The 27,500-nt window shown below is 34.4% G+C and overlaps 2 protein-coding genes across 2 annotated transcripts in view; both read left to right on the top strand.

Annotated features, from left to right (window-relative positions):
* Nucleotides 1-27,500, top strand: part of LOC142334636 (E3 ubiquitin-protein ligase AMFR-like) — a 172,188-nt gene that overhangs the window by 76,606 nt on the left and 68,082 nt on the right. The window lies entirely within an intron of this gene.
* On the top strand, nucleotides 5,062-10,025 carry LOC142335417 (uncharacterized). Its single transcript, XM_075383895.1, has 2 exons — nucleotides 5,062-5,455; nucleotides 9,545-10,025. The coding sequence occupies exons 1-2, from the start codon at nucleotides 5,162-5,164 to the stop codon at nucleotides 9,662-9,664; spliced, it is 414 nt and encodes a 137-aa protein (XP_075240010.1). The 5' UTR covers nucleotides 5,062-5,161; the 3' UTR covers nucleotides 9,665-10,025.

Below are 27,500 nucleotides of genomic sequence, written 5' to 3'. Positions count from 1 at the left end.
GCCAATTTTTGTCATATGGTTTCCAAAAGATCCTATTTTGTAGTGGGTAAAAACCGTAGTTCAAGGGGATTAGTACATCGTTTGGACTCAAATACGATTTCCCCGATTTGAGCAATTTTGAGCTATTAGCTCGAATTTATTACGGGTAGTGAGAAACCGTACGACAAAATGCGCACCAAATTCTACGTTCCGCTATAGCGGCACGGCAAATTTCATCACAAATTCCATCGGGGAAACCGTATGTTGATATTAAAAGTGAGAGTTTTGTTTAAGTATGAGGAAAGTTTTTAATACTCTGATGTTAAAGAAACAATAATAACTATCAATTTGATTAAAAATGTTGCAGAGAATTACCACATTGTATCCGTTCTTTTCAAAAAAAAGAAACAAAAATCGCTTATTCAGTAAAACATGCAGTTCAACGGGATTAGGTAGTCATCCCATAAACGACAATCTAGATGACCTCCGTCAAGCTGCCTGCACAGATGAAATCAACTATTTAAAACCTTATTTCATAGTCTGCAGAAAAAAACACATATTATTACTATTATTATTATTATTATTATTATTATTATTATTATTATTATTATTATTATTATTAATATTATTATTATTATTATTATTATTATTATTGTTATTATTATTATTATTATTATTATTATTATTATTATTATTATTATTATTATTATTATTATTATTATTATTATTATTATTACTATTATTATTATTATTATTATTATTATTGTTATTTTTATTTTTTTTGTTAATATAGCTTTTATCATTAAATAAATCAGAGACTTTAAATTGGAAAGTATCCTAAAATGCACAAAAAAATTCAAATTAACATATATTGTGATCTTTAGTTTCTCGGAGAACTTTTTATTTTTATTTATGAAATAATATACTTTTCCTCAATTACAATGAAAATTAAATTCACTAATTTGTGAAAATAGAGAAGTCCAGTTTCACCGTTTTTCAAAAGATTAGAGATAGCAAACTAACAGGGCCTAGAAGAGAAAATTTTTACGGATTAGTAACAACTTTTCGTATTTTATTTTCATTCTCTCCTCGGATTTCAAACTAAGACAAACATTGGCAGAAAAAAACACATATTATTACTATGCTTATCATTATTATTATTATTATTATTATTATTATTATTATTATTATTTTTATTATTATTATTATTATTATTATTATTATTTTTATTATTATTATTATTATTATTATTATTATTATTATTATTATTAGTATTATTATTATTATTATTATTATTATTATTATTATTATTATTGTTATTATTGTTATTATTATTATTATTATTATTATTATTATTATTATTATTATTATTATTATTATTATTATTATTATTGTTATTATTATTATTATTATTATTGTTATTTTTATTTTTTTGTTAATATAGCTTTTATCATTAATTAAATCAGAGACTTTAAATTGGAAAGTATCCTAAAATGCACAAAAAAAATCAAATTAACATATATTGTGATCTTTAGTTTCTCGGAGAACTTTTTTATTTTATTTATGAAATAATATACTTTTCCTCAATTACAATGAAAATTAAATTCACTAATTTGTGAAAATAGAGAAGTCCAGTTTCCCCGTTTTTCAAAAGATTAGAGATAGCAAACTAACAGGGCCTAGAAGAGAAAATTTTTACGGCTTAGTAACAATTTTTCGTATTTCATTTTCATTCTCTCCTCGGATTTCAAACTAAGACAAACATTGGTAGTTCAAAATTAAGAAACTTTTAGAGAAAATTAAAAACCTTTCGCAAAAGTAAACAATTCAAGCAACAATTAGGAAAGTTCTTGCCAAGTTTGCTTCTTTAAAGTTATGCCAATTTTTGATGATTTGAGTCTCGCGATAACTGATCACTTTTGAAATTCATTTAAGTCAATTGTTTTTAAAAACTAAAAGAACTGTTTGAAGGAACAATGAGAAACCAAATAAAAACGTTTTTCTCTTCATTTGTTCATTTTTACCGAAAGAGACTCCTTGTTTAACCATTTTCATGGCGATCAAATTATTTAGGCAAAACGTCTTTATACTGATGAAGACAAATCAATTCGAAAATCACCTCAAAAACAAATAAAAAAATGAGAAAGTGTTCAAATAATGCTTCGAACTTTCTTTTAAGACTCTTGCTGAAAGTTGCTATCATCCGTTTTATAGGATTCCTAAATTCCATTACATATATGTATATATATATATATATATATATATATATATATATATATATACCCTTTACATATACCCTTTATAAAGGATATATATATATACCCTTTTGTTTAATAAATTTTGCTGTTAGTATCCGACAGCTACTGTGAATGGAGCAAATTTATCTGTATAAATTGGCCTCAGTTTAATTGGTTCAAGGGAGCCCAATACATTTAGACATAAAACTCAAATCAAGAACACTAGTGACCGTTGCAGATCTCGGAATAACTAATCTCCCAGATATGTGTAGCCAATTTAAAGAATGCCCAAACTGTGTTGTAAATTTCCGAAAACTTATTGAAGATTTCCCAAACTGTCTTGAGGAGATCCCACAATGTATTAAATTTTTCCCGAGCTATAATGAAGATTTATTTCCCAAACTGTTTTGCAAATTTCCTAAAACGTATTGAAGATTTTGCAAAGTGTTGAAGATCTCTCAAGTTTTCTTGAAAAATACCAAAACTTCATTGAAGATTTCCCAAACTGTCTTGTGGAGATCCCAAAATGTATTAAATTTTTCCCGAGCTATAATGAAGATTTATTTCCCAAACTGCATTGCAAATTTCCTAAAACGTATTGAAGATTTTGCAAAGTGTTGAAGATCTCTCAAGTTTTCTTGAAAAATTCCAAAACTTCATTGAAGATTTCACAAATTGTATTGAAAATTACCCAAGCGGTATTGAAGATTTCTCAAGTTGTCTTGAAAATTACCAAATCGTATTGACGATTTCCCAATATACACCAAACATTTCGAAAACTATCTTGAAAATTTCCGAAATTGTATTGAATTTTTCCCAAACCATTTTTAAAAATTTCCAAACTGTGTTGAAGATTCATAAAAACTTTGACGTTAAAAACGCTTAAAAAATAAACTGAGCCGGGAGCAGAAAAAAAGTCCGGAATATTCAAGCTACATAGTACATTGATATACAAACTACTTTATGAGTTAAACATCCTTATGAGTTGTACATCACACATTTGATGGTATAATATATATTTAATCAAACAAACAACCACATTCAATCAATTTTAGCAAAGAATTTCTATATCACAATTTATAGCTCTTACATAATTTATTGTAGTAAAGAGTTCTGTTTTATAGGGTTTCAAGAAAACTGCTATAATAATTTTAATTATTTTAAATCAATTAGAAATGACCAACTTTTAAAGCTGGCATATTAAATCAGTATAGGCTAATGCAAACTGGGTGTTCACTAAATTCAGAAAACATTTCTTTATATTCCAAAACTATTTTCTCTTATTAAAAATCCCTCTGTATGCAATCGATCAGATATTATTTTTTCTAGAAGAATACTTCTGTATGATATTGATCAGTAGTTATTGTTTTCTGAAAAATAAGGCTGTCTGAAATGTGATCAGAAATTATTAACTTTTGAAATAGCCCTCTGTATGAAAAACGATTAGATATTTTTAATTCTGGAAACATAACGCCAAAGTCTTGATTATTCATTTAGGTAAATGGGTGAGCGAAAAAGAGAGTGAACAACTTTCTTAATTTGGTTAATTTGTAAAATTTTGCACAGATACTGAAAAAATTGTTATCATATTTCTTTAATTCATTTATCGGTTCTGGGCGGCAATTTCAAATAGCATTGAAGATGGATTACGGTCGCTCCAGCTCAATCAATGCTAAATGGATAAATTAAATTTTCCGAAAACTTGCTCATAAGCTTCATTGTGGAATAGGGCGGCAAATTTTTTCACCATTTTCCCCACTCTTAAAGTCTCGTTTTCTACAAAGCAGACAATTTGGGATCTGGTCACAAAATTTTTTATCACATTCCACAAAATAAGCCATTTTGTTGAATTTGTGTTTATTTAGTTCAAGTTCCATTTGGTAGTAGCGCTAGTCTGTAAGGAAAAAAATTAGTTGTGTGAGAAACAATCCAAACCGTTGATTATTTATTATTCAATCAGGGTATACATATTAACATTGTACTCTATAAACGCTAGGACCAACGTTTCATATAGTTTTTGCCCTGTTATTTTCGGAATCAATTGCATACCAAATACAGCAATAGTTTTATTATAGAAGTGAGCTTGAAATTGCGTATCATTTTAAAACAACTTAGTAAAACTCTCCATTGTGGACCAACTGGATCACTGGAGGCAGTATTGCAACCGATTAAGAGACTGTGGGGTCGCTATCCATTTATCCAAAATATTTAAGCTCACTTTAATGCTGTTGACATTGAATTAGCATAGCGATCTCGAAGACACGTTAACAGGTTGATTCTACTCAGCTCTTTTTCCACTGTGCATTTTGAATTCTACAATTTCTAATGTTATTTATTTACCCTTAAAAAATCTAAAACGATTTATCACAAAAAAATTCAGGAGGTTCTAAGAAGTTATATCAGGATTTGTCAAAAGGACTCGCCATTTTCAGTTTTTTATATTTTCTGTCTAATCCCACATCCTGCTAGGCTATACAGGCCGTTATCAGTGCAAAAGTAAGCATCATTGTAGTGGCACATTGTATTTTATGTGAACAATAATTTTGTTCACGTGGGGGACATTTCAATAACAATTTTTTGAAAAAACAATGGTGGGATCTTTTCCGTTTGTGCCTCCCTTCCCCGCTTAGTGGGCGCATATTATTTGCACCCCCAGACGCACGTGCCGTATTTTGAATGATAATTACTATGTAATGACACGTGATCTGTACTGGGGGGGGGGGGCACAAATGGAAAAGATCCAAATTGTCTGTTATTTTATTAATTGATTTTTTTTCACACAAGACTGGAACAATGAGCGAGTTAAAATCCAATTTCACTGCCTTCAATATCCAATATCTGCAGCCTGGATTCATTTTGATCTATTTCTCTCTGTTTCAGTGTTCTCCTGGCAAATTCTCTCCACAGCCTCATTGGTATCCACTATTCTAATCAGCAGTAGTGCTATGGTTCGCGCAGATAGGTCCCTTCAGCGTCAATACCTTCGCAGCCACCCTTCAGCCAATCAAATCGTGCCACGCGACGAGGCCTACGCTTACGCAACCCATCCGAGTGTCGAGTTTCTAGCCTTAAAGCGAGAGGCCACATCTTTTGGCCAATCAGATCCGGAGCCTTTATACTGGGACCCAATATCGGCGGTGGCTCTGGATAGCAGCTTTCTGGACCCCACAGAGGAAGCAGTTAGCGATGAAACATATCCGGTGTGGGGAATGGTACCCACATCTGACCTAACCTGGAAGGCGAGTTATAAAATATTGGCAATGAAATTGCAATTGCATTTATGAACTTTATTTGATCTCATTAGGATCAATATTAATAATAATAATGAATTTCACTAAACTTAGTTTCACCAAGCTTAGTAAGTCCCTAACGGGGCTTGAATTTGATTTCCCTTAAACACTTTGCATCCATATAGGTACGATTTGTAATTAAAATTCGAATATCAGCTGCCGAATTTTTAGTGGTCAGACAAAAAATTTGACAAATTCGCGGATCTTTACCGTTTGTGCCCCCCCCCCCCCAGCTTATTGGGTGCATATTATATGCACCCCCAACCGCACATGCCATATTTTTACGTGGTAAGTGAGGAGTTCCTAAGAAATTATATCAAGATCTCGCCATTTTCAGTTTTTTATATTTTCTGTCTAATCCCACATCCTGCTAGGCTATAAAGGCTGTTATTAGTAAGTATTAGGCTGTCAGAAGTAAGTATCATTGTAGTGGCACAGGTTTAATAATTTAGTTCACGTGGAGGAGGGGGTATTTACGTTTTTAAAAGGCACGTGCTCTACAACTGGGGGAGCATAACGAACTGAGGGGACACAAACGGAAAAGATCCAGTGTCGCTGTTGATCGTTTTAGTTAATATCGTCGGTTTTTGTCATAGGAATAATCCTTCGGTTCAATTTTCTTTCGGAATACATATATGTTTTGCTAACAAAGTAATCAAACATTTTCGATTTTTCATTCCGATGTTATAGTCCCTTAAATGCTAAAAATTTTGTGATGCATAACTCCGTAAACTTCGTTAAGTGGCAAATGTCAAAAAAATTTTGTTTCAATATTTTGTCACCATTTTTCGTTTTGCGTAGCCTTTTTTCATTATGAAATGAGTTACGAAAACGGCGAAGAATGAAGCATAAATGTTGTCGCATTTTTTAACAGATAAACGTAATCCATTTCTACGGTTTTGAGCATGTAATTGGACTCAAAATTAGAGCTCGAATTTTTATTGGTTTTTTGCTTGAGACCCATTCCAAAGACTAAATTGCTCCTTTGAACTGCTATATGAGTAGATAAACAACGGCTCGATTTTTTGTTGAACCAAAATAAATATTTTGAGGGTTTTTCTGAATTTAATCGCCCGTTAGGCTTTCTTTTATTTCTGTCTAATAATTGAAATTATCTAAGTTAGTAGATACAGCAAACCTGGACAAGAAAGCAAAAGTGACCAATAGCGTTGACATAGGTGATAAAATCTGGTCCCTGATGTCCAAGCGCCCCCAAAAACACGCATCGTAAAAATTTGTGACAGATAGAAACAAACTTGATTCAAAATTGAACTAAAATTCCGTATTGTCAGAAAAGTACACACAGGCTGATAATCTCAAATCTAAAATTTGGCCAAATAAAATAGAGACAAAATGATCAAGTAATTTCACTCGAGTCATCCGCCATTTGCCAAGTAATATTTTTTTGTTTACTAAGCTGTCTGATTAATGTTTCTAGTGAAACGTTTAGGTGCACTATATAACATTCGCCATGTTTTGGACCCAATACAAGGGTGTTCGCATTTTTCTAAAAATTTCTTATTTTGTACATACCCAATTTTTGAAAATTGACTTCTCTTTTGTTTGAAATGGACAAAAACCAAACCTTGTTACGCTTAAAAATCACAAAATTTTGGTTAAAAGTCAACAAAACTTACTAAAAACAAGAAAAACAACCAAACCCAATTTTTGGATTGATGAGGTAAAACCAACGAGAACTGACGATTCAATTTATTTAGAGCTGTCATTTATCTGAACACATGAAACGTAGGAAGCCTGCCGTTGTGTCCGAGTGCAATTCTTCAATAAGCTTCATCCATCGAGCGCTTTCACGTTTTTTCATAGATTTTTCGTAGCTTCTATCAAGTTTTAAACAACACAAATTTTTAGAATGCTGCTTTTATGCAGAGGGAATAATCGGTATATTTAAAAAAGCTAAGAAACTATTGATTCAGTTAAAGACAATTTTTCGAATTCATGAACAATTGTGGATGAGATTTTAAAAAACGAAAATGTCCGTAAAAATCCTCCATTTAAGCCAAACAAACATATACTTTCCCTAAATTTAGAACAAAAAATTGACAGATCCTTACGTTATAAGCTAAAGTACGACCAATATCATTTTTATGTATGAGCCAAGCCTATTAACAGTTTCGTTGGAGGTAAAGTTTTCATTTTGAAGGTAAAAAGTTTTCAAAGTTTTTGCAATGTTTTTTTCATTACTTCAACTAATGGCAGCGTGTTGTTTCTTCTATTTTATAATAAAATTCTACGATCAACTTGAAAAAGTCAATTCATTCAAGTATAACACCCATATTATATTGCAATCCACAAAAAATGTGGCGCTTACATGAAATCAGATGTTTCAAAAATAGATGTCAAAAAATTAGATTAAAATATTTTTATTCTTAATACGTAATCATCTGCGATATTATTTTCCGAATATATAATATTTTTCAGAATGCAGTTTTTTGCCTTCTAAGTATGTCACAAGAGAGTTCATGAATACTTTGGTTGATTTTGTTCTTCTCCCGTCCACCTCATACTATTTCGTATAGAACTTAAGGTTTCAATATGTGTTCTTGTGAACAACACTTAATCCATTAAGAAGATCTTTTAGTGTGTGTTCTTGCATGAAAGCTATTAAATCAATGAAATCCCGTTTTCCAATTTAAAACTTTCAAGATAAGTTAATCGCTATCAATTTTTTTCCTTCGATTCAGCCATTCGATATGTTATTAGATTTACTGCCCATATATTGACGTTTTGGCTGTTTTGTTTCGCAATTCACATACGGGTCACCAAAACGCACTCTAACACACAATATAAAAGTAAGAATTAGCCTCTTAATATGTAAAAAAGAATTTAGTAAGCTAAACAAAGTTTGAATGTGAAATAGAAAATGAGCGCATCGGTATTAAAAAGAGTAGAATGATGGAAACAGCGTGGATTTCTTGGTATGATCATAACTCACTTTTTTGTTTTAAAATGGGTCAAAACTTGTTTGATCTTTTTTCCTCACAGGTTTAAATCATGTTTTAATAGTCGACGACAAGAGTAACTCATGTCTCAAAATGATGGAAAATGTCCCATGATCAATTTATTAAAAAGATCAAAAATTACTTCTACATTCACTAAAATGGACATCGAAATAAAATTAATAACGAGTCGGATTCAGCATTTTGTAGACCAATGTCATGGAAAGTGAACGATCGTTTTGATTGCTCGTTTTTTAAAGCAAATCAATGCCATTGGTTACTGAAAGCCTAGAACATTTGAAAATGAGTTTAAATTTGTGGTTGGCCGCCTTTTTCGCGAGTGATTCATTAATGCTTTAAATGACTTGTGTTTTTTTTCCGATATAGACATCCCGGACCTGTGCGTCATATTACATCATTACCGATTCATTATATCCAAAGACTAAATTGATAATCCAGTACTATGACTTTGTAATCCAAGACCCTCTTGCTTATCTCATCGGTTCTCGGAAAAACCTACGGGATAGGACCCCCCCCCCCCCCCGAGGAAATGAACCCCCACTTGAATTTTCAAGAGCTGTGCATTTGACGCGTTTGGCCATGCCTGACGGGTCATGGCTCTGCCTTAGCGGCCCGCGGGACTTGATATGAAACTATCGCAACCGAACATATTATCACGGCCAAAATTCAGTTTGAAAACCCTTATGACATACGTGTAGTTTAAACCATGTGCCCCCTTTTTGTGAACTTGTGCAGAAAATTTTGTTTTTGTTTTTCGCATGGACTGGATAAAAAACTATTATTTACCAGATTTTTAACGTTTTCGAGATCTGTTTTATTGTTACTGTACAGTTGAGTTTATTACTTTTGTTTTGGTCCAATAGGCACTCTTCAGAATTGTTTGAAGACCTATCATTTCCGTTTGCGTGAGACCAAAAAATGGTAACAGTAGGCATTTTTGATCTCAAATGCGTTTGGTATAATTTTATAGATCTGATTTGATTGTTATCAACTTCAGTTTATATGCAAAAGTGCCTGTTTTTGGTCGTGAAATAGACTTTATATGCAGTTTTATATGCAGGATTCGACCGAGCCTCGGCCAGCAATTGCTAATGCAGTCAACATGATCAAAAGGGGACGCCACCGATACAACTGTCGGAAGCTGATGCGAGCCGACACTGGCTTCGGGGGCATCTGCTAGACGAACACCTCACCTACAAGGAGGCATCGACAGAGAGGGCGTGAACAAATATAAAGGCGTTGCATCAAACAGCACACCCACGCGTTAAATTTACATTGATAACCACAGGCAAGCAAAGAGAACAAACAAAAAAAGACTGGAATGGACAGACCCGCCCTCAAGGGTATTTCTGACTGAGATTTAAGCCCAATTCTCATTAACAACAATGTTCGCCAACTTCCCCCTCTCATATTAACTTGAAGTGAAGCATATATACAGTCTTTATTATTTATTATTATTGTTGTTATTCGCAATTCATGCTTTTTGCTAATATAAGTTCATGGTTGTGTAGTTATTATACGCGCAAAACCATTTTCCATTTTCTCTTTTTTCATTGCGGGGACTTCATAGTTCCAGGCAGCGTTGGGGGGGGGGGGGGGGACACATTGTTTGAACATTTATTTATCAAAGATGGGGATGGGATGGGGAAAGTGGAGTGGGGGGTTATTTGTAAACAACCATAACGCATATCAGAGTGTATACCAATAACTTTATGTTGATATTTGGGACATTGGATTGTAATCTAATTTTTATGTGAGTCTTAAAGCAAATTCCGATTATTTTGATGCCTTTTATAAAGATTGATTTCCAGTTGTAGCAGTTACAATCGGACTCTTTTAACTTGCTCGTGAAATTTGAAAGAAGATGATAATAATAATAATAGTAATAATAATCAAGACGCCCACAACAATTTGTGTGTGACTAAATAAAACTTGATTGATGAATGCTATGCCTATTATTCTGAACACGATGCACACCTGAGAACTTTTATTACTAGAGAGGTACGTTACTAAAAGATGTACTGCATAGATATGAAGGTGCTAGGCATATTGGCCGACAGGGAGCTTAGCCAACAAGGAAAATGAAAAATATATGTCGACGCTTATTTCTGATTGGTCGAAAAATCGAATTTGTCAAATTATCACTATTTCGTACAGCCGTTACAATTGATGTGCGCTCGGGTTGTCGGCTTAAATACTTGATTCTTGTTTGTCGACTAAACCCCCTGTCGGCCAATTCGGCGATCGCTAGATATGAGTTTGTAGTAAATGATTGAACTATATTTGCATTGGACATATACTTTTCCCATTTTTGCTATCCGATATATCTAACCCTTTTTTGCTAAGAATAGTTTACATGCATCATTCGTGAACACTTAATTGGCACAATAACAAGAATGTATAATATTTTAATTGTCACTGTTTTCACGTAAAGTTGACAGTTTGGAGACGAATTGTGAGTAGTTATTAACCGTAAAAAAATCATCAAGTATTTCAGTCCCAATTAGTAGTGACAACATGGGAGAGTTTGTTTAAAGATTTCGATTTCTTAACGTCAATTTAAAATCTAATCATGAGCCCACTAAATCATACTAAATGGGTCAAATTGCATTCCATGCTCCAATTTCGGCTTCAATTGTTCTAATGATCAAAATTGCCGGCCATTTTGTGATTTGGATAATGGTTTGCTAGATTCTGAAAGGTACAGCAATGCTAACAAAACTGCGCAGGTCCTCATAACCCCGTCCAGATTCAATTAAGCTGACAATTCAGCTAACTGACCCTAACATTGAGAAAAAATCTGCAAAAACATCTGAATTGATCAGGCACGTTGTTTTCAGATGAATTAAATCTAAAAGTCTATGAAATTGAAATAAAAATCTCGGAAGCCTTGATGACAAAGTTACCTAAGCCGTACATACAGATTAGCTATACAGATTCATTCTAATTTGTGGAAATCACTTTAAACTTAAACAATCCATTAAATCAAACTAACACAAAAGAGATTTTGTAATATTATCATCAAGATTGAATGGGAAAATCTATATTTAGAATCAATCTCTGTTGAGCGTTCTTCTTATGAAGGCTTCGTAGAAACATCGAGAACCTTAGAAGCTCTAACTATGAAAGTTTCAAAAAGACAAAGATTAACTTGCCTGACGATCCCTGATATTGAGTCGTAAAAAGCCAAAACACTAACCTTAGTTCTAATTATAATTTTAACCTGGCGCTATTTTTGTTCTATAGACCTCTCAGACATTGAGGGGGGAGGAACTATGTACTCAACTGGGTTTTTTTGTTCAGCTAATTTTGGTCGATCGATATATTCATTGCAGAGAGTTGTGAGTGGTATCATTAAAAAGCCCCTCCAGCGTAGAATATGGAATTAAAAAGACTTTATTTTAAATTCGTTTTCTAGAGCGAGTTATTGTGGTTTAGAATTTTAGGCTTTTTAGTTTAAATTCTAGGCCGATTTGCGTTAATATTTTATTCACATTTTCCGAAATTTTTGCTTAAAATTTAGGCCATTTTGGAAAAATATGTAAAAATTGTTAACAGTAGTACCTTTGATTTTAGTTTTAAAGAGAAAAAGTATTGCTGACTATTTTGATTTAAATTTTTTGGCTGAAATTTCGGCTAAATATTTGCGAAGCTTATCAGTTATTCACTTACGAAGCTATCAGTTTGAGTTTGTCGGTTATTAGACTTTGTAATGCAATTTTGCAATGACTTTGGATGGAGTTGAAACTGTGAGATGCTTCCTTGCTGTAGTCGTCGTTGACTGTCTTTATTCAACAGTCACGTCGGTGCTGTTGTTGTTGTTGACCTTTTGATTAGCAGCTACGTTAGAGAAGTTTGGCAACAGTTTCTGAATTGAGTCTACGCTCAAATTTTTGTTGTATTCAAGCGCCCAAACAAGCTTTCGAAAAATTTCTCCATTCAGTTCTAGGGTATTTGAATTGCCAAACAAAATCTTGAAAGTCGTGTAGATACAAGGCATTGTATAGCTTTTTTTCAACTTTGATTTGTCTGAAGACTTTGTCACGCCTGATGATTCCACCAATGAAAGGTAATAATTAGTTTTTAAAGTGCAAAACATAACATATTTTTTACACCATTTAATTCCGTTTTTCATCGCAAACTGAAAATTTGAACGCCTTCTGAAATTGTTTGAGGTAACCCAGCAATTGTTCAAAGACCGCTTCAACCATTTTGATTATTCTGCGGAAGCAGCCGAGGATGAGGAGGCTGATTCGTGTCCAGAATCTTTTTCCGTTAGTTTAGGCTTTTTAGCCACCGTTTTATAGAAGCAGAAGTCTCTTTTTTCCCTTCTGACTCTGGCACTTAATTTCGTATCGTGCCACTTTTTTCATAAATTTGTCAAACTCATCTGTTGTAAGGGGACTTCTCTGTTCAAATTCATATTCATTTTTTTTCTCCTAAAAAGTTTCAAAAAGACATATGTCTTGGTGTTTTCTTAGTTTTTGAGAATAGCTCTTATCAATCTTTTTTCTGTTTTAGATATATCGTAATAGCGATCACTGTACTCTTTGTCATTGCTTGCAGTGAAAGGCTTTTGCATCAAATCAGCTTGAAAATTTTGTTGTAGAACGTAGTCAACTATTAGGTAAATTTTAAATTAATTAACTGACTGATAAGAGGGGAATGGGTGTTAGGTGTGAAAATTCAGTCGTAAAAAGGAACCAAAGAGTGGTTTCAATTACAAGCAACGTGCTCATCACCTCCGGCCGGCGGCATGCGTGGGCTACACCTGTGTGGTCTAATTAATGAAAAACACCTGGCGTTGAATTAAATTTTGTTAATACATGTGCAGTTTAAAGGCTTGTGCCTAAATCTGTTATAGTCAAAGCTATAAAGCACATATGTTTTCAATCAAAATTCCTGGCCAAAATAGTTCGCTTTTGGGTGTGCCGGGGACACATAAGAGAGGACACTGGAACCATTGTTAACTCACATAAACTACATGGGGGTAAATTCCCCGCTACAAATTTTCATTTCAGTTTCGAAACAGCAACTCTTTAACTTTGTTGAAAATCTACTGTCTGAGCAGAAGTTAAATTTTGCGAACAAATACCCTTGCTCTTAAAAACCCGTCAAAACTTTTTCTTTTTCGGTTGTCAAAAACATTCAATTTGCTTATCTTTTACTCAAAGCATTCTAAAATTGTTTAAGAAAAACCATTTTTTATCTCCTCATACTTTTTCAAACGCAGAAAATGTCTTTTCATATCCTGAGCGACCAAAACAATGTCTGAGAGCGAAAAATTGTCTACCAAACCATTTAAGAAAACTTTGTGGTTTTTATCTAACGAAAAGAACAACCGAGAAAGAGGAGAATAGGACAACGCTTGAGCACCTTATGATACCCAAAACCTTCATTAATTTCACTGCAAACTTGCCCGAAAAAAGTGAGGGTGAAGATTGCCGTGGAACCTTTATCACTTCAAGCGGGTTCGTGCCACGTTTGTCGTTAACACATCCTCTTTACCCGTATGACATTATGACACTGCCAAAAGAAACTCGAACCATTCTATTTAAATACGACTGCGACTGCGTGCCCTTTTTCGAAAACCAGTAGGAAGTAGTTCGGGCCTGTAATGACCTAACCGATTTATGGGGATTTCAACTTTCACCCGAATCCAACCAACACCAACACCAAAACTTCCAGGAACACCAACACCAACACCAACTTTCACCAACACCAACACCAGGATGTGTTTCAACGCCAACTTCTGATCCTAGTGGCACTGTGATTCCCGAGAGCTCACCGTCTCTGTTATCCCCCGTTACAGAGGAGAAACTTGCATGAACGACTTCAGAACACCGTCTGGCTCGACGACAACCACAACAATTTTGGAAAACATGCATGAAACAACAGCAGTAAAACAAAACAGAAGAACAGAGACCGGTTCAAACTTGGTAGCAACAACAAAATCAACAAGAACACCTGAAAAATCCGAGACGCCAAAATTTACTCTAGCGCAAAGAAAAAGAATGTCCATTGGACCCTGTGAAAAACTCTTTGATTAGAAATTCTGAAAGGAAACATAAACTACCAGTTTGATGTTTTGAAAAAACGCTTATTAGAGTAATCAAAAATTGTAATTTATAAAAATATTCAGTCAATTTCTATGATTAATTTGTTTTGATTTTGTAAAAGAGATTAAATACTCTTTGTGTACAAAATAAAAATTTAGTATTATTAGTTTGGTTTTCGGAAATTGAAAAAAATTTCGAAGAACAAGAGCCAAGTTGATTTTTTTTTCGAAAACCTGTGAAAACTGATTATATTTGCAAAATGAAGAAACATGGTTTTATAGAGCACAATACGATCTACAAAATACGACTCGAACAACCTTAATGCGAAGTGGCGTCTTGCCCATTTTCAAGCCATTTCCTGAACCAATTGCTCGAAAAATTGGCAAACTTTTGAAGAAAAACAAGAAAAAAAAGAAAAAAACTATGAAAACAAAAAAGTTGGATATTTCTGTAAGGAGACATTTTGCTGAGTGCAAAGTGTTCTACAAAAAACATCTGAACAAAAATTTCGGAGGAGCAAAATTTTGGGGTCACAGAGAACAAAATCTATGTTAAGTCATATATTCCCCTACTTATCCCCCTAAAAGTTGAAGACTGATGAGGAAACTACTGATAAGTATCTCATATGATGTAAAACAATACGCTCTATATTTTTGGCCCCAATAAAATTTTTCATATCTGTAACAAAAACAAACTATTTTTAAAAAACCAAAAATTTTGTGAAAACTAAATTTTGAAAAATTTTTTTCTTTTCGGTAATTTGAAAGAAGGCAAGTTTTTAGTTTTTCAAAGTTATCCCTATGTTTTTTACTAGTTTTTGAAGGTGTTACGTTAGAAAGACCTCATAAAAAATTTTAGAGAAAAAAAAACACTTTTTTCTGAAAGAAAGGTCAATTTTTCAGAAAACATGAAAAAATCAATGATGTGGTTGTTTTCCTGAAAAATACTCAGAATGAGTTTTTCTTACGGCCTTGTAACAAAAATAAAAATAATGATGATCATGGCCAGAACCCGCCGGGAGCATGGTTTTTGCAAACACCTGTTTTCAATTGGAAAGATATGGCTGCCATATTTTGTTCGATGTTTTTGTTTAAAAAAACGGTAATAATCAATTTTTTATATCCTTTAAAAACAATATTCAGTTGCGCTAGAACTCAACTCCAATAAATCTATTTAACCGTATAGAGCTTGCTAAAACACGTCATTGCATAGAAATTACGCATATATTGCGTTGAAGTTACGCATTTATTGCATAGAAGTTACGCATATGTCTCTCGGCTATTACAGCAAAACATTGGTATTTACATTTTAATTCAACTTTGCATAAGACATGATTGTGGACCTCTTTGGCCAGAATACCAATCATATATGCAAATGCATTTGCATACAACATGATCTACGCCCTCACTGTCGAATGATAGAATTTGCATAAAGCAGGCACTAAATCAGCATAAATTGCTAGACACCCTCATCCGAGATTTAAAAATGTTGTTTCTGAAGCTTCATTCATCTCCTGATTAAATTGATTGGGCTGTGAACCTTGCGCAATGATATTATTCACACCTGTGTAATCCTTTAATTAACTAAACGGAAAGAAACTTTGTCCCTAGATATTTCGTTTTGAACATTTGTTGTAGAGCGTACTGAATTGATAGGGAAAGGTTAAATTATTCAAATGTTCAAAATTTTGGTTTTAGAGTGTTTCACGTGATTTACATATTTAGATGTTTTCAGAGGTCCGTATATTTTCCTTATAATGTACATATCGTGGAGTTATATTTAGAACAACACGGGCAAGGCAATTTCTTGACGTAGCATTGCTAACCCACACACACAAAGACACGCTGGTAAAAGTCCCTAACACCACGTGTTTTAAAGAAACTGACTGATAAGAGGTGAATACGTGTTAGGTGTGAAAATTCCCTCGTAAAAAGGAACCAAAGTGTGGTTTCAATTACAAGCAAGGTGCTCATCACCTCCGGCCGGCGGCATGCGTGGGCTACACGTGTGTGGTCTAATTAATGAAAAACACCTGGCTTTGATTTAAATTTTGTTAATACATGTGCAGTTTTAAGGCTTGTGCCTAAATCTGTTATAGTCAAAGCCATACAGCACATATGTTTTCTATCAAAATTCCGGGCCAAAATAATTCGCTTTTGGGTGTGCCGGGGGCAGATAGAAGAGGCCACTGGAACCATTGTTAACTCACATGAGCTACATGGGGGTAAATACCCCGCTACATTTTTTTTAAATTTCAGTTTAGAAACAGCAACTCATTAACTTTGTTAAAAATCTACTGTCCAAGCAGAAGTCAAATTTTGCGAACAAATATCCTTGCTCTTAAAATACCTTCAAAATTTTGTCTTGTTCAATTATCAAAAACATTCAATTTGCTTATCTTCTCTTCAAAGCCTTCCAAAATTGTTCAAGAGAAACCATTTTTATCTCTTCAAACTTCTTTCAAACGCAGAAAATGTCTATTTATATCCTGAGTGACCAAAACAATGTCTGTGAGCGAACAATTGTGTACCAAATCTTTTAAGAAAACTTTGTGGTTTTTGTTTAACGAAAAAGAACAACCGAGAAAGAGGAGAATTGACTACGCTTGAGCACTTTATGATCCCCAAAATCTTCATTGAATTCATTGCAACCTCACCCGACAAAAAGGAGAGCGAAGATTGCGGTTGAACCTTTATCACTTTAGGCGGGTTCGTTCCACATTTCTCGTTAACACATCCTCTTTACTCAAAAGACATTGTGAAGCTGCCAAAAGAATTCGAACAATTCTATTTGAATACGACTGTGACTGCTTGCCTTTTTTCGAAAACAAGTTGGAAGTAGTTCGGGCCTGTATTGACCTAGCCGGTTTATGGTGCCTTCAATTTTCACCCGAGTCACAAAAACCGACACCTGGATGTGTTTCAACGCCAACTTTTAATTTTAGTGACACTCTGACTCCCGAGAGCTCACCGTCTCTGTTTTCTCTCGGTACAGAGGAGAAACTTGCATGAAATTTCGGCTCACTACCAACAGCCAGTCAACTTCAGACTGACTTCAGAACACCGTCTGGCTCGACGACACCAACAACAATTTTGGAAAACATGCATGAAACAACAGCAGTAATACAAAACAGAAGAACAGAGACCGGTTCAAGCTTGGTTGCAACAACAACATCAACAAGAACAACTGAAAAATCCGAGACGCCAAAATTTACTCTAGTGCCAAGAAAAAGAATGTCCATTAGACCCTGTGAAAAACTCTTTGATTAGAAATTCTGAAAGGAAACATAAACTACCAGTTTGATGTTTTGAAAAAATGCTTATTAGAGTAATCAAAAATTGTAATTTATAAAAATATTCAGTCAATTTCTATGATTAATTTGTTTTGATTTTGTAAAAGAGATTAAATACTCTTTGTGTACAAAATAAAAATTTAGTATTATTTGTTTGGTTTTCGGAAATTGAAAAAAATTTCGAAGAACAAAATTCAAGTTGATTTTTTTCGAAAACCTGTGAAAACTGATTATATTTGCAAAATGAAGAAACATGGTTTTATAGAGCACAATACGATCTACAAAATAGGACTCGAACAACGTTAATGCGAAGTGGCGTCTTGCCCATTTTCAAACCATTTTTCAACAAATTGCTCGAAAAACTGGCAAATTTTTGAAGAAAAACAAGAAAAAACTATGAAAACGAAAAATTTGGATAATTCTGTAAAGGATATTTTGCTGAGCGCAAAGTGTTCTCCAAAAAACATCTGAACAAAAATTTTGGAGGAGCAGAATTTCCGGGTCACAGAGAACAAAATCTATTTTAAGTCATATATTCCCCTACCTATCCCCCTACAAGTGGAAGACTGATGAGGAAACTACTGATAAGTATCTCATATGATGTAAAACAACACGCCTTAAATTTTTGGTCCCAATAAACTTTTTCATATCTGTAACAGAAAAAAAACTAAATATTGAAAAAGTTTTTTTCTTTCAGATAATTTGAAAGCAAGCAAGTTTTTAATTTTTCAAAGTTATCCCTATGTTTTTTCTACTTTTTTTTGTTACGTTAGAAAGACCTCATAAAAAATTTTAGAGAAAAAAACGCTTTTTTTCTGAAAAAAAGGTCAATTTTTCAGAAAATTTGAAAAAAATCAATGATGTGCTTGTTTTGCTGAAAAATACTCAGAATGAGTTTTTCTTACCGCCTTGTAACAGAAAAAAAAGATGATGATCATGGCCAAACACGCCGGGAACACGGTTTTTGCAATCACCTGTTTTCAATTGGAAACAAATTGCTGCCAGATGTTTTGAAAAATCGTGTTCCCGAGGATTTTACACAGTTCTGTAAAAGCAAGTCTTCATAAAATCTCACGCTGTGAAACTTTGATCATGAAGAATGATGAAGATAGCTGTTCGCCAATAATGAGTTCCATTAAAAATTGTTAAAAAAAAGAAAAAAAAATCAATTTTTTTAACCAATTTTTAAAAACATTTTTTCCTAATTTTACAAAAGTTTTCAATCCTCAACTGATTCTGCTCTAACCTCCAATAATCATTGATGCGACTTGTTATACTAAAATTCAAAACTATTTTCAAAAATGTTTTTTTGTTCGATGTTTTTGTATAAAAACCGGTAAAGTTCAGTTTTTTTATCCCTTAAAATAGATATTCAGTTGCGCTAGAACACCAATAAATCTCTTTAACCATATAGAGCCTGCTAAAACACGTCATTGCATGGAAATTACGCATATTTTGCATAGAAGTTACGCATATATTGCATAGAAGTTACGCATATGTCTCTCGGCTATTACGGCAAAACATTGGTTTTTGCATTTTAATTCAACTTTGCATGAGGCCTGATTGTATACCCCTTTGGCCGGAATACCAATCATATATGCAAACGGATTTGAATACAACATGATCTACGCCCTCACTGGCGAATGATAGAGATTGCATAAAGTAGGGACTAATTTAGCATAAATTGCTAGACACCCTCATCCGAGATTTAAAAATGTTGTTTCTGAAGTTTCATTCATCTCCTAATTTAATTGATTGGACTGTGAACCTTGCCGAATGATTTCATTCACACCTGTTTAATCTTTTAGTTAACTAAATGCAAAGAAACTGTGTCCCAGAAATTTCGTTTCTCACATTGAACCAATCAGGACGTTGGTTATTTTTAGAGAATTGAAGGTTTGGTTTACACCAAAAACCGAATCAGTTTGCTGACAGAAGATCGATCGGGAACTGAAAAGACGAATCCAGATACGTACAAGAATGCGGAACGACAGCCAGTTGGATACTATCAGATGCTGAAGCCATAAACAGGATCCCATACTTTGAAGACGCCAACGAGGTTCGCGTCAAGGTTTTCGGGTAAGTGTTTGTTAAATATTGTCAATAAAAATCCAATATTCCCGCTGAACGAATCAAAATGTTAAAACTGTATTGTTATTCATGAATCTGTTTTGTTTACAGAAACAAAGGAACACGTTTGGTGATGATTTCCGTCTTTAAAAAGCCAAATAAATCCTTCACAATTGACCTTCTTCTCCTCCAAAATGAGAAATGCTCATCACTATATTCTCACCTTGAATCTGGAACGATTTGTTGCATACTTCAAAGGTACAGCTCAGCGTGCAGCGCAGCGTATTTGTCAAAATTGTTTTCATCTGTGTACAAACAAAGAAACGTATCAAAACCATATTAAAACGTGCAGCGAACAAGCAGCAGCAGAAATTATTAGGTCAAAAGAAAGCAACACTTCATTACAGTTCCAAAACCAAAAAGCACGCTGGTTTCTTCCAATCGTTCTACACAGAATCTTATCTTGTACAAACCGATACAACACAATCCTCACCCTCTATTTCCTACACAGTTGCAATTGAAAAACATGAACCTTGTGGTTATGCTATTGCAGGCATAGAACACGGTAAAGCAACTCCTGTCTACTTTGAACTCAAAAGAGGTGACAACTGTTTGGATGAATTTGTAAAATCTTTAAACCTACTGGCGAGTGACATCTACAACCAAAAACGAGCTTTCTACGGACCCTTCCTAAGACCTGTTCTAGCACGAGAAAATTACACAATATATGGGATCTGTGAAAACGAAATAAATGATGAGGCTGAGCTTGTTCTTGACCCTTGTCACTACGATGGTCATTTCCTAGGGTGCGCGCATCAACTCGTAACACTCGTCGCAGAACATCTAAATTTACGCCAATGATTGGTCACAATATCAAAAAGTATGATGTTCATCATATATGTCTCGCACTAGCAGAGTGTGAGCCGGAAACGAAGTTTGAATTTATAGCTTCTACTGACAAAAACTATATATCACTCTCTGTCGGAGTGTTCATAAAAAAACTTTGAGTTGGAGGCCGGACAACAAGTACCCATCTTCGAACACATAAGGTTAATTGACTCGTTTAACTTCATGCCCCAATCACTGGAGTCCTTGGTAGCTGATCTGCCTGATAATCGCTTTGACATTCTACGCCCTAAGTATGAATCTTAGTCCAATAGCGTTTTTCAATTTCTCAGTCAAAAATGATTTTTACTGTTATTCCTACATCACATCAGAACATGTTTTTGAAGAAAATGTGTTGCCGCCATTATTGGAATGAAAAAATATGTTGTATGGCGTTGAAGTCGCTATCAGCAAAACCGACTACAATCATGGTCACACAGTGTTTTCAAAATTTGATTGTCAAAGCATGGGCAACTTCCACGACCTTTATCTAATCTGTGACACTTTGCTTGTGGCGTGCGTCTTTGAGGTTTTCAGAAATATCTGCTATGACACGTACGGTTCAGATTGCGCAAAGAACTATGTAGCATAAAATTTATCACGAGATGCCTTCCTCAAGGTGTGCAAACCCGACCTGCATTTGCAAACCGATAGAGAACAACTTGAACTGGTAGAGAAAATGATGTGCAGAGGAGTGTCTTCAATCTATGAGCAACGACTCTGTTAAGCAAACAACTGCCATCTGCCGAACTATGATGTTTCTAAGCCCTCAACATATGTGTTGACGCTTGACGCAAATAACCTTTACGGCGGCGTAATGCAGAACGATCATTTGCCCTTGAAGGATTTTGCGCTAAATGCTCACATCACGCTCGATGAGGTACTCAACAATTCGTCAACGGCACATTATGGATACATCGTTGAAGTTGATATTGAATATCCCCCCGAATTTCATGAAGCTCATCAAGATTACCCTCTGGCGCCATCAAAACTGAAAATCAAACATTCTTGGCTGAGCGGTTACCAGAAACACTTGAAGGTTCAGATGCAGTTACCTGGAAAGTCATCTGGGACAAAACTCGTTCAAAAGTTGTTGCCTAAAAACCGCTACACGCTACATTATCAGTTTTCAAAATTCTACAATTCAATGGGGACCAAAATCATAAAGTTTCATAAGGCATTAAAGTTTTAGCAAGCCAACTGGATGCGGCTCTACATGGATCTAAATACCAGTCTCCGAATTGCTGCCAGTACTGCTTTTGGTAAAAAAAAATTCTATAAAGGCATGAATAATTCAACGATTGGAAAAACGTGCCAGTCAAAAAGAAATCGTGATCAAGTCGTTATTGTTCGACATGCTCAAAGTTTGCCACAACGAACGCAAAATTTGCCTTTTGAATCATTTAAAATCTTTAGAGAAAGCATGGCTGCGATAAAAATTTAATAAAAAAACGGATTTATTGGAATACACCTACTTTTGTAGGGGCATTTGTACTTGATTTGGCCAAATTACACATGTTCAAATTCCATTATACAGTGATGAAGCCAAATTGTGATTGCAAAGTTCTCTACTCAGATACTGATTCACTGCTTGATTGAACCAATACAGTAGACGTTTATGAAGATATACGCCAAAAAATTCATTTTTTTTTAACTTTTCGACTTCCTTAACTATCGACCACAGCACCCGCTCTTACCCAAAGTGAACGAATATATCATTCTGACATTTATGGGCAAGTTTGTCAGCGTGCTTATTCAAGAATTGTGTGCTCTCAAGCCGAAACTCTACTCAGTAATTGCAATTGGTAAGTTAGTTTTCATCACACTCACACGTATCAATATACAGCTTGTTAGTTGGGACTGTGCCTAATGTTCAATACTTTAATACAGTCACAAAATTAGCACAACGACAACTGACGCAAGACAGATTCAAAGGTCGTTTGATCCGCACGCAAAACAATAGAACAGCTTCTAGCAACCACCAACTCCATACAGTAACCATTAATTAAGTGTCCCTCAACGCTTTCGACAATAAACGATACGTTCTTGACAATGGGATCGATAGGCTGCCGTTTGGTCACATAAATATTCTCCACTATCGTTTCTTCGACGAAGAGAACAATTTCGATAATGAATCGTTGGGTTCCTGGTCGTCTGGAGAGTTGTACGAAAATTGAAACCACAGTTGAAACAAATACTGACAACGCTGAAATTCCTGACCCCGGCTTCGTAAAAACCGCCGCAATCACAGAGTCTGATATTGATTCTGATGAAATTGCCGATGAAAATGAGATAGAAGAAAAACGTCCAATGTACAACCCATTTATTGATTATGAAGCGATAGAATCAGACTCTTAATTAGCAAAACAAAGCGTTATTTTTGTATTCAGTTTGACCCTTTTGTACGTGTTTAATTCTCTTATCTATAACAGTTTCTATAACAATTCAATTCTATATGTTGTAACGTATAAAATCAGCTTTAATTCAAATCTACTTTGTTAGGTTTTGCCGCAAATAAGCAAGACAAGTTGAAACTGTAATGACTTTTTAATAGCCCAATAGCAACAATAAGCCGCCAGACAAATACATGTAGGGCAGTTACCACTTCCTTAACATAAAAGATCTCCCCTAAGGGATCAGGGATCCCCCTCTGCCGAAAGGATCTCGAAAGGATCTGCCCCTCCCCCCCCCCCCCCCCCGATCTTCCTGTATATATACGATACTACTCGTAAGTACAGCTGAGAGGACTCACAAATGCCCCCTCAGGGGTGTGATAGAGAGTAATGCTGGAATTAGACTTGATTTGTGATTCAACGTCTAAGTCCAAGATGACATGTACCTAAAACCATGAAAACGGAGTTAATGGTTCAACAGGCCTAATCGAGGCAAAACCGTCAAAACGTGGACACACGACGCCTTTTGGGAACTGCTCCACCGTACTACAGCCAGCCATGTTAATGAATTTCATAATCATATTTTTTATCGAGAAAGTTTCAGAACGGATAGAATTGTTTTCGACGGGAAACAAAACATCAGACGCTGTCCAAGTAAATCTAAGTCAAAGATTTGCAAGTTTCGGAAAACAAAATTTTTTGGTGTCTATTTAATGGATCTGACTTTGTAAGTGGTGATTTAACGCAGTAATTTGAATTACGGTGAGTCAAAAAAGAAGTTAAACGATTGCGATAAAAGAGTTTGCGGAGTAACTGAGAAAGCAGTACCCACAGTGAAGCTTGCACTTTATGCTTTTAGTCGCAACCTCATCGTATCCTTTGTTAAAATCCTGATGACCCATCGAAATACCTTAAACAAGGACGCAACTTTCCTGGTGTTGTAGAGTTGAGACGAAGAATTAGAACACCAGAAATAGAAGGTACGTTTGGCGCAAACAATTTCTAGTCAAAAAAACTTGCGACAGTTTGAGGAGACTTCCTTACAAGTGTAAACCCAAAAACTGATTTGTGTAAACCCGATTTGTGTAAACCCAAATACTGGTCACAAACTTTCTTGTGAGTTTCAGTCAACTTAAAATTCCAAGTAATAACAACGTACCAGCGTGAAAAGCGAGCCACAAGTAGAAGTGTACTTATCTCAAACATAACCAAAAATGCACATCACAGATAAGAACATCTTTGCATTGAAAAGAAGTTTCTACAACAACCTTTTCCAAATGGCAACCAAAAGTTGATTTATCAAGATCCCCATAAAATTCAACAAAACCAATGGAGAAACCAATTCGATTATTTACATTAAGATACGGAAGATGTGATGATTTCGTAGAGATAACGAAAACAAGAAACTTTTGTTGATAAACAATTCTGAGGACACAAAAAATTTTTATCTGACAATCTCTGACGTTTAATTGATGAGTAATGATGGCAACAGTAAACACTATTTTAATTCCAAATTGTATTTTACCCTGATTCTATTATTGTCGTATTGAACTAAGCAGATGTAAAATTATCTCACCCACAGAAAATTGACTCTAACTAACATACACTGACGTGAAACTGATTATATTGATCGAACCAAGGCGGTTCCCGGGTCGAGGTTTGGCGGTGAATTTTCGTAAGAAATGAGGTGAAATGTGGTGAATTATTTTTTTTCACCGCATTCACTGCTTTCACCGCATTTCTTACATTATTTTGCCACAAAAACTGATGCGGTGAATTATTGTAAGAATTGCGGTGAATTTTGCGGTGAATTTTTGTAAGAAATGCGGTGAAATGCGGTGAAATATTTATTTTCACCACATTCACAGCAATCACCGCATTTCTTACAAAAAATTACACTAAAACTTCGACCCGGGTTATATATGATCTATTTTGTTTCCAGTGATGTAATAACATATATGGGGAAAAAACCTAAAACTTGCAAATTCCGATTTGTGTAAAATTTGAAGTAAAATTTTCAAGCTAAAAATTCTAGTGCAGTCACCCAGTTTTCCTAAGCAACGTTCTCAAAAGTATAAAAATTCTTCGAAAAAAAAACATATAACAAACATTTCGATGAAAGGATCACCAAAAGGTATGTTAGGAAATTGCTACAACTAAATATAAAATAGAACACTTTAATTAGAGCAATTTTTTACTCGACCATTTAATAAGTAATTTTAGATCTTAAAATTTTTTGAAATAAATCGATTAAACAAACTGGTTTTTGAAGCCTTGGGTTTAACTTTTCTGCGCAATAATGACGTTTTCAAGTATTGGAAATAATCTTAATAACTTTAAATTTGCATTGCATAGAGAAGTGATATGGTCAAGTTAGCCGCTGTTGTACCTGCCGGTCCTCCTTTAGAAAATGATAACAACGATTGTTTGGGAAAAAAGATTGCAAAAAGGTCGTTTCCTTGTTTTACCTGAGACACTTACTTTTAGTTCCTGTTTTGCATGCTAACGCGGCATTTTTCATAAAACTGCATTTTACAGGAAAAAAAATTGCTCGAATTGGGTTTTGAGAAAATCCAGAGGTTTAAAATTATTGGGAAATTGGGCAGCTCTGGGTGGTTTTACTTTGCTTCTTTGTTAGTCGAAGCAGGATGGTAAACTTGTAAAATTTTGGGAATTCCTTGCAAAAGGCTGTTAGTTTGCAAGGACTTGCGAGTCAAATGGCTATCTTATAACAACTTGCATGTCTAATGGCTAATTTGTAAGTTTCTTACGAGTTCGTTGCGGTTGAGTTCAATTTCATATTTTTACATTTAATGAAGGCAGCCAGTGGCAATTAATTGCTCAGCTTGTCCGACAAAACTCAACGTGCTCTAAATTCGCAAGAAGGTTAGCTTTCTTTTTTTTGTTTTTAACATCTGTTTGATTGCAAAACAAAGGAGAACGCATTACGCGTATCCTATAAGGATCAAGCGCTAACCGGCTCAATTTAGAAGTCTGAATTGCATAATTGCAGAAGTTTGGTAACCTTACGAGACCAATTTTCTGATGCTTTTTGTTGATCTGTTGATAAACAGATAATGATACCATTCACGTTTTGCAATGGTTCAATGTCTTTTCCCCTACAGTATAGGCAGAATGGTTATCTTGAAAGAAATAGCAAGTTTTAGGTAAAAAATTTGCAAAGCCTTCACATTTTAAGTTACTAGTTTTTGAAAATTTCCAAGTTGTTAGCAAAAAAACAGTCACATTACGAATGGATATCTTGTATGAACCTTGTTACTCGATTTGCTAACTTTCAAGAGCCTTATAGGTTGAAAGGCTATCTTTTGAAAACTTGTAAATCCATTGGTGAGCTTGTAAGAACTGGCAATATTCGGAAGAAAAAATTTGGAAGGCGATGCATCCTACATGTCCGCAAAGAATTGTTTATCCTAGCTCTGAAAATGCCGAATCTTGCAAAAAAAATTGTTGCAAAAAAGAAAACACCATCTTGCTGCCAATAAAAATTTCAGTCCAATTTATTGTGTCGATGCTGAATAACAATATTGACCGCTTCTACGAACAAAACCCATGAAAGCGACAAAAATGACGAAATTTGACATAAACACAAAAAAGTGGAAAAACAGTCGGTTGCCATCAGTAAACAATTAATGTTTTTTCTATTATCTAATGAATGCACTTGCTTGAAATATATGTCCTTTAAAACGCTTTCCTGTCTACTTCAACTCTAAAAGTTTCTTTTTACGTTGTAATAAAATTTCATTCAATGATAATCACTCCAGAGTAAAACTAATCAATTGGAAAAATGAAACCAAGCAACCCTATCTAATGATGTCGAAGAATATCCATTCAAATGCAGTGAAAAAAGAAATTTTGTTGCCGTACATGAAACCAAAAAAGAATATATGTGATTTCATTTTTCTGAAAGTCTCACAATAAAAGCCCATTTATTTTTTGGCAGCAGTACTCTTTCAATGTGAAAAATTAATAATTTCCGGAGATCATTAAAACATGCGGACAGATCTTAAAAGTAGATACAGCGCCTCAGAAACTTATTTACTGAAAAATTAATTGAAACCAGGGGCACGTTAAGTTTCTGATGATTTATCGACATGATTTTTTGACAGTACAGATTATCGCTATTTAAGGCATTTTGGATTTTCATTTCAATGTCTTCTGCTTTCTTACCGTACATTACTACATTTGAAATCAGCATTAAGCCAGAAAAAAATTACATTATGTGTTTATACAACGAACCTAGTTATGATCATGTTATTTCTTTGACATTGCAGAGTGTTTGACAGAGTCGCTCGATAT

The sequence above is a fragment of the Convolutriloba macropyga genome, chromosome 2 (assembly GCF_964194025.1).
Source record: "Convolutriloba macropyga chromosome 2, txConMacr16.3, whole genome shotgun sequence".
Lineage (NCBI taxonomy): Eukaryota > Metazoa > Xenacoelomorpha > Acoela > Convolutidae > Convolutriloba > Convolutriloba macropyga.
This window is presented reverse-complemented; position numbering and strand designations above follow the sequence as displayed.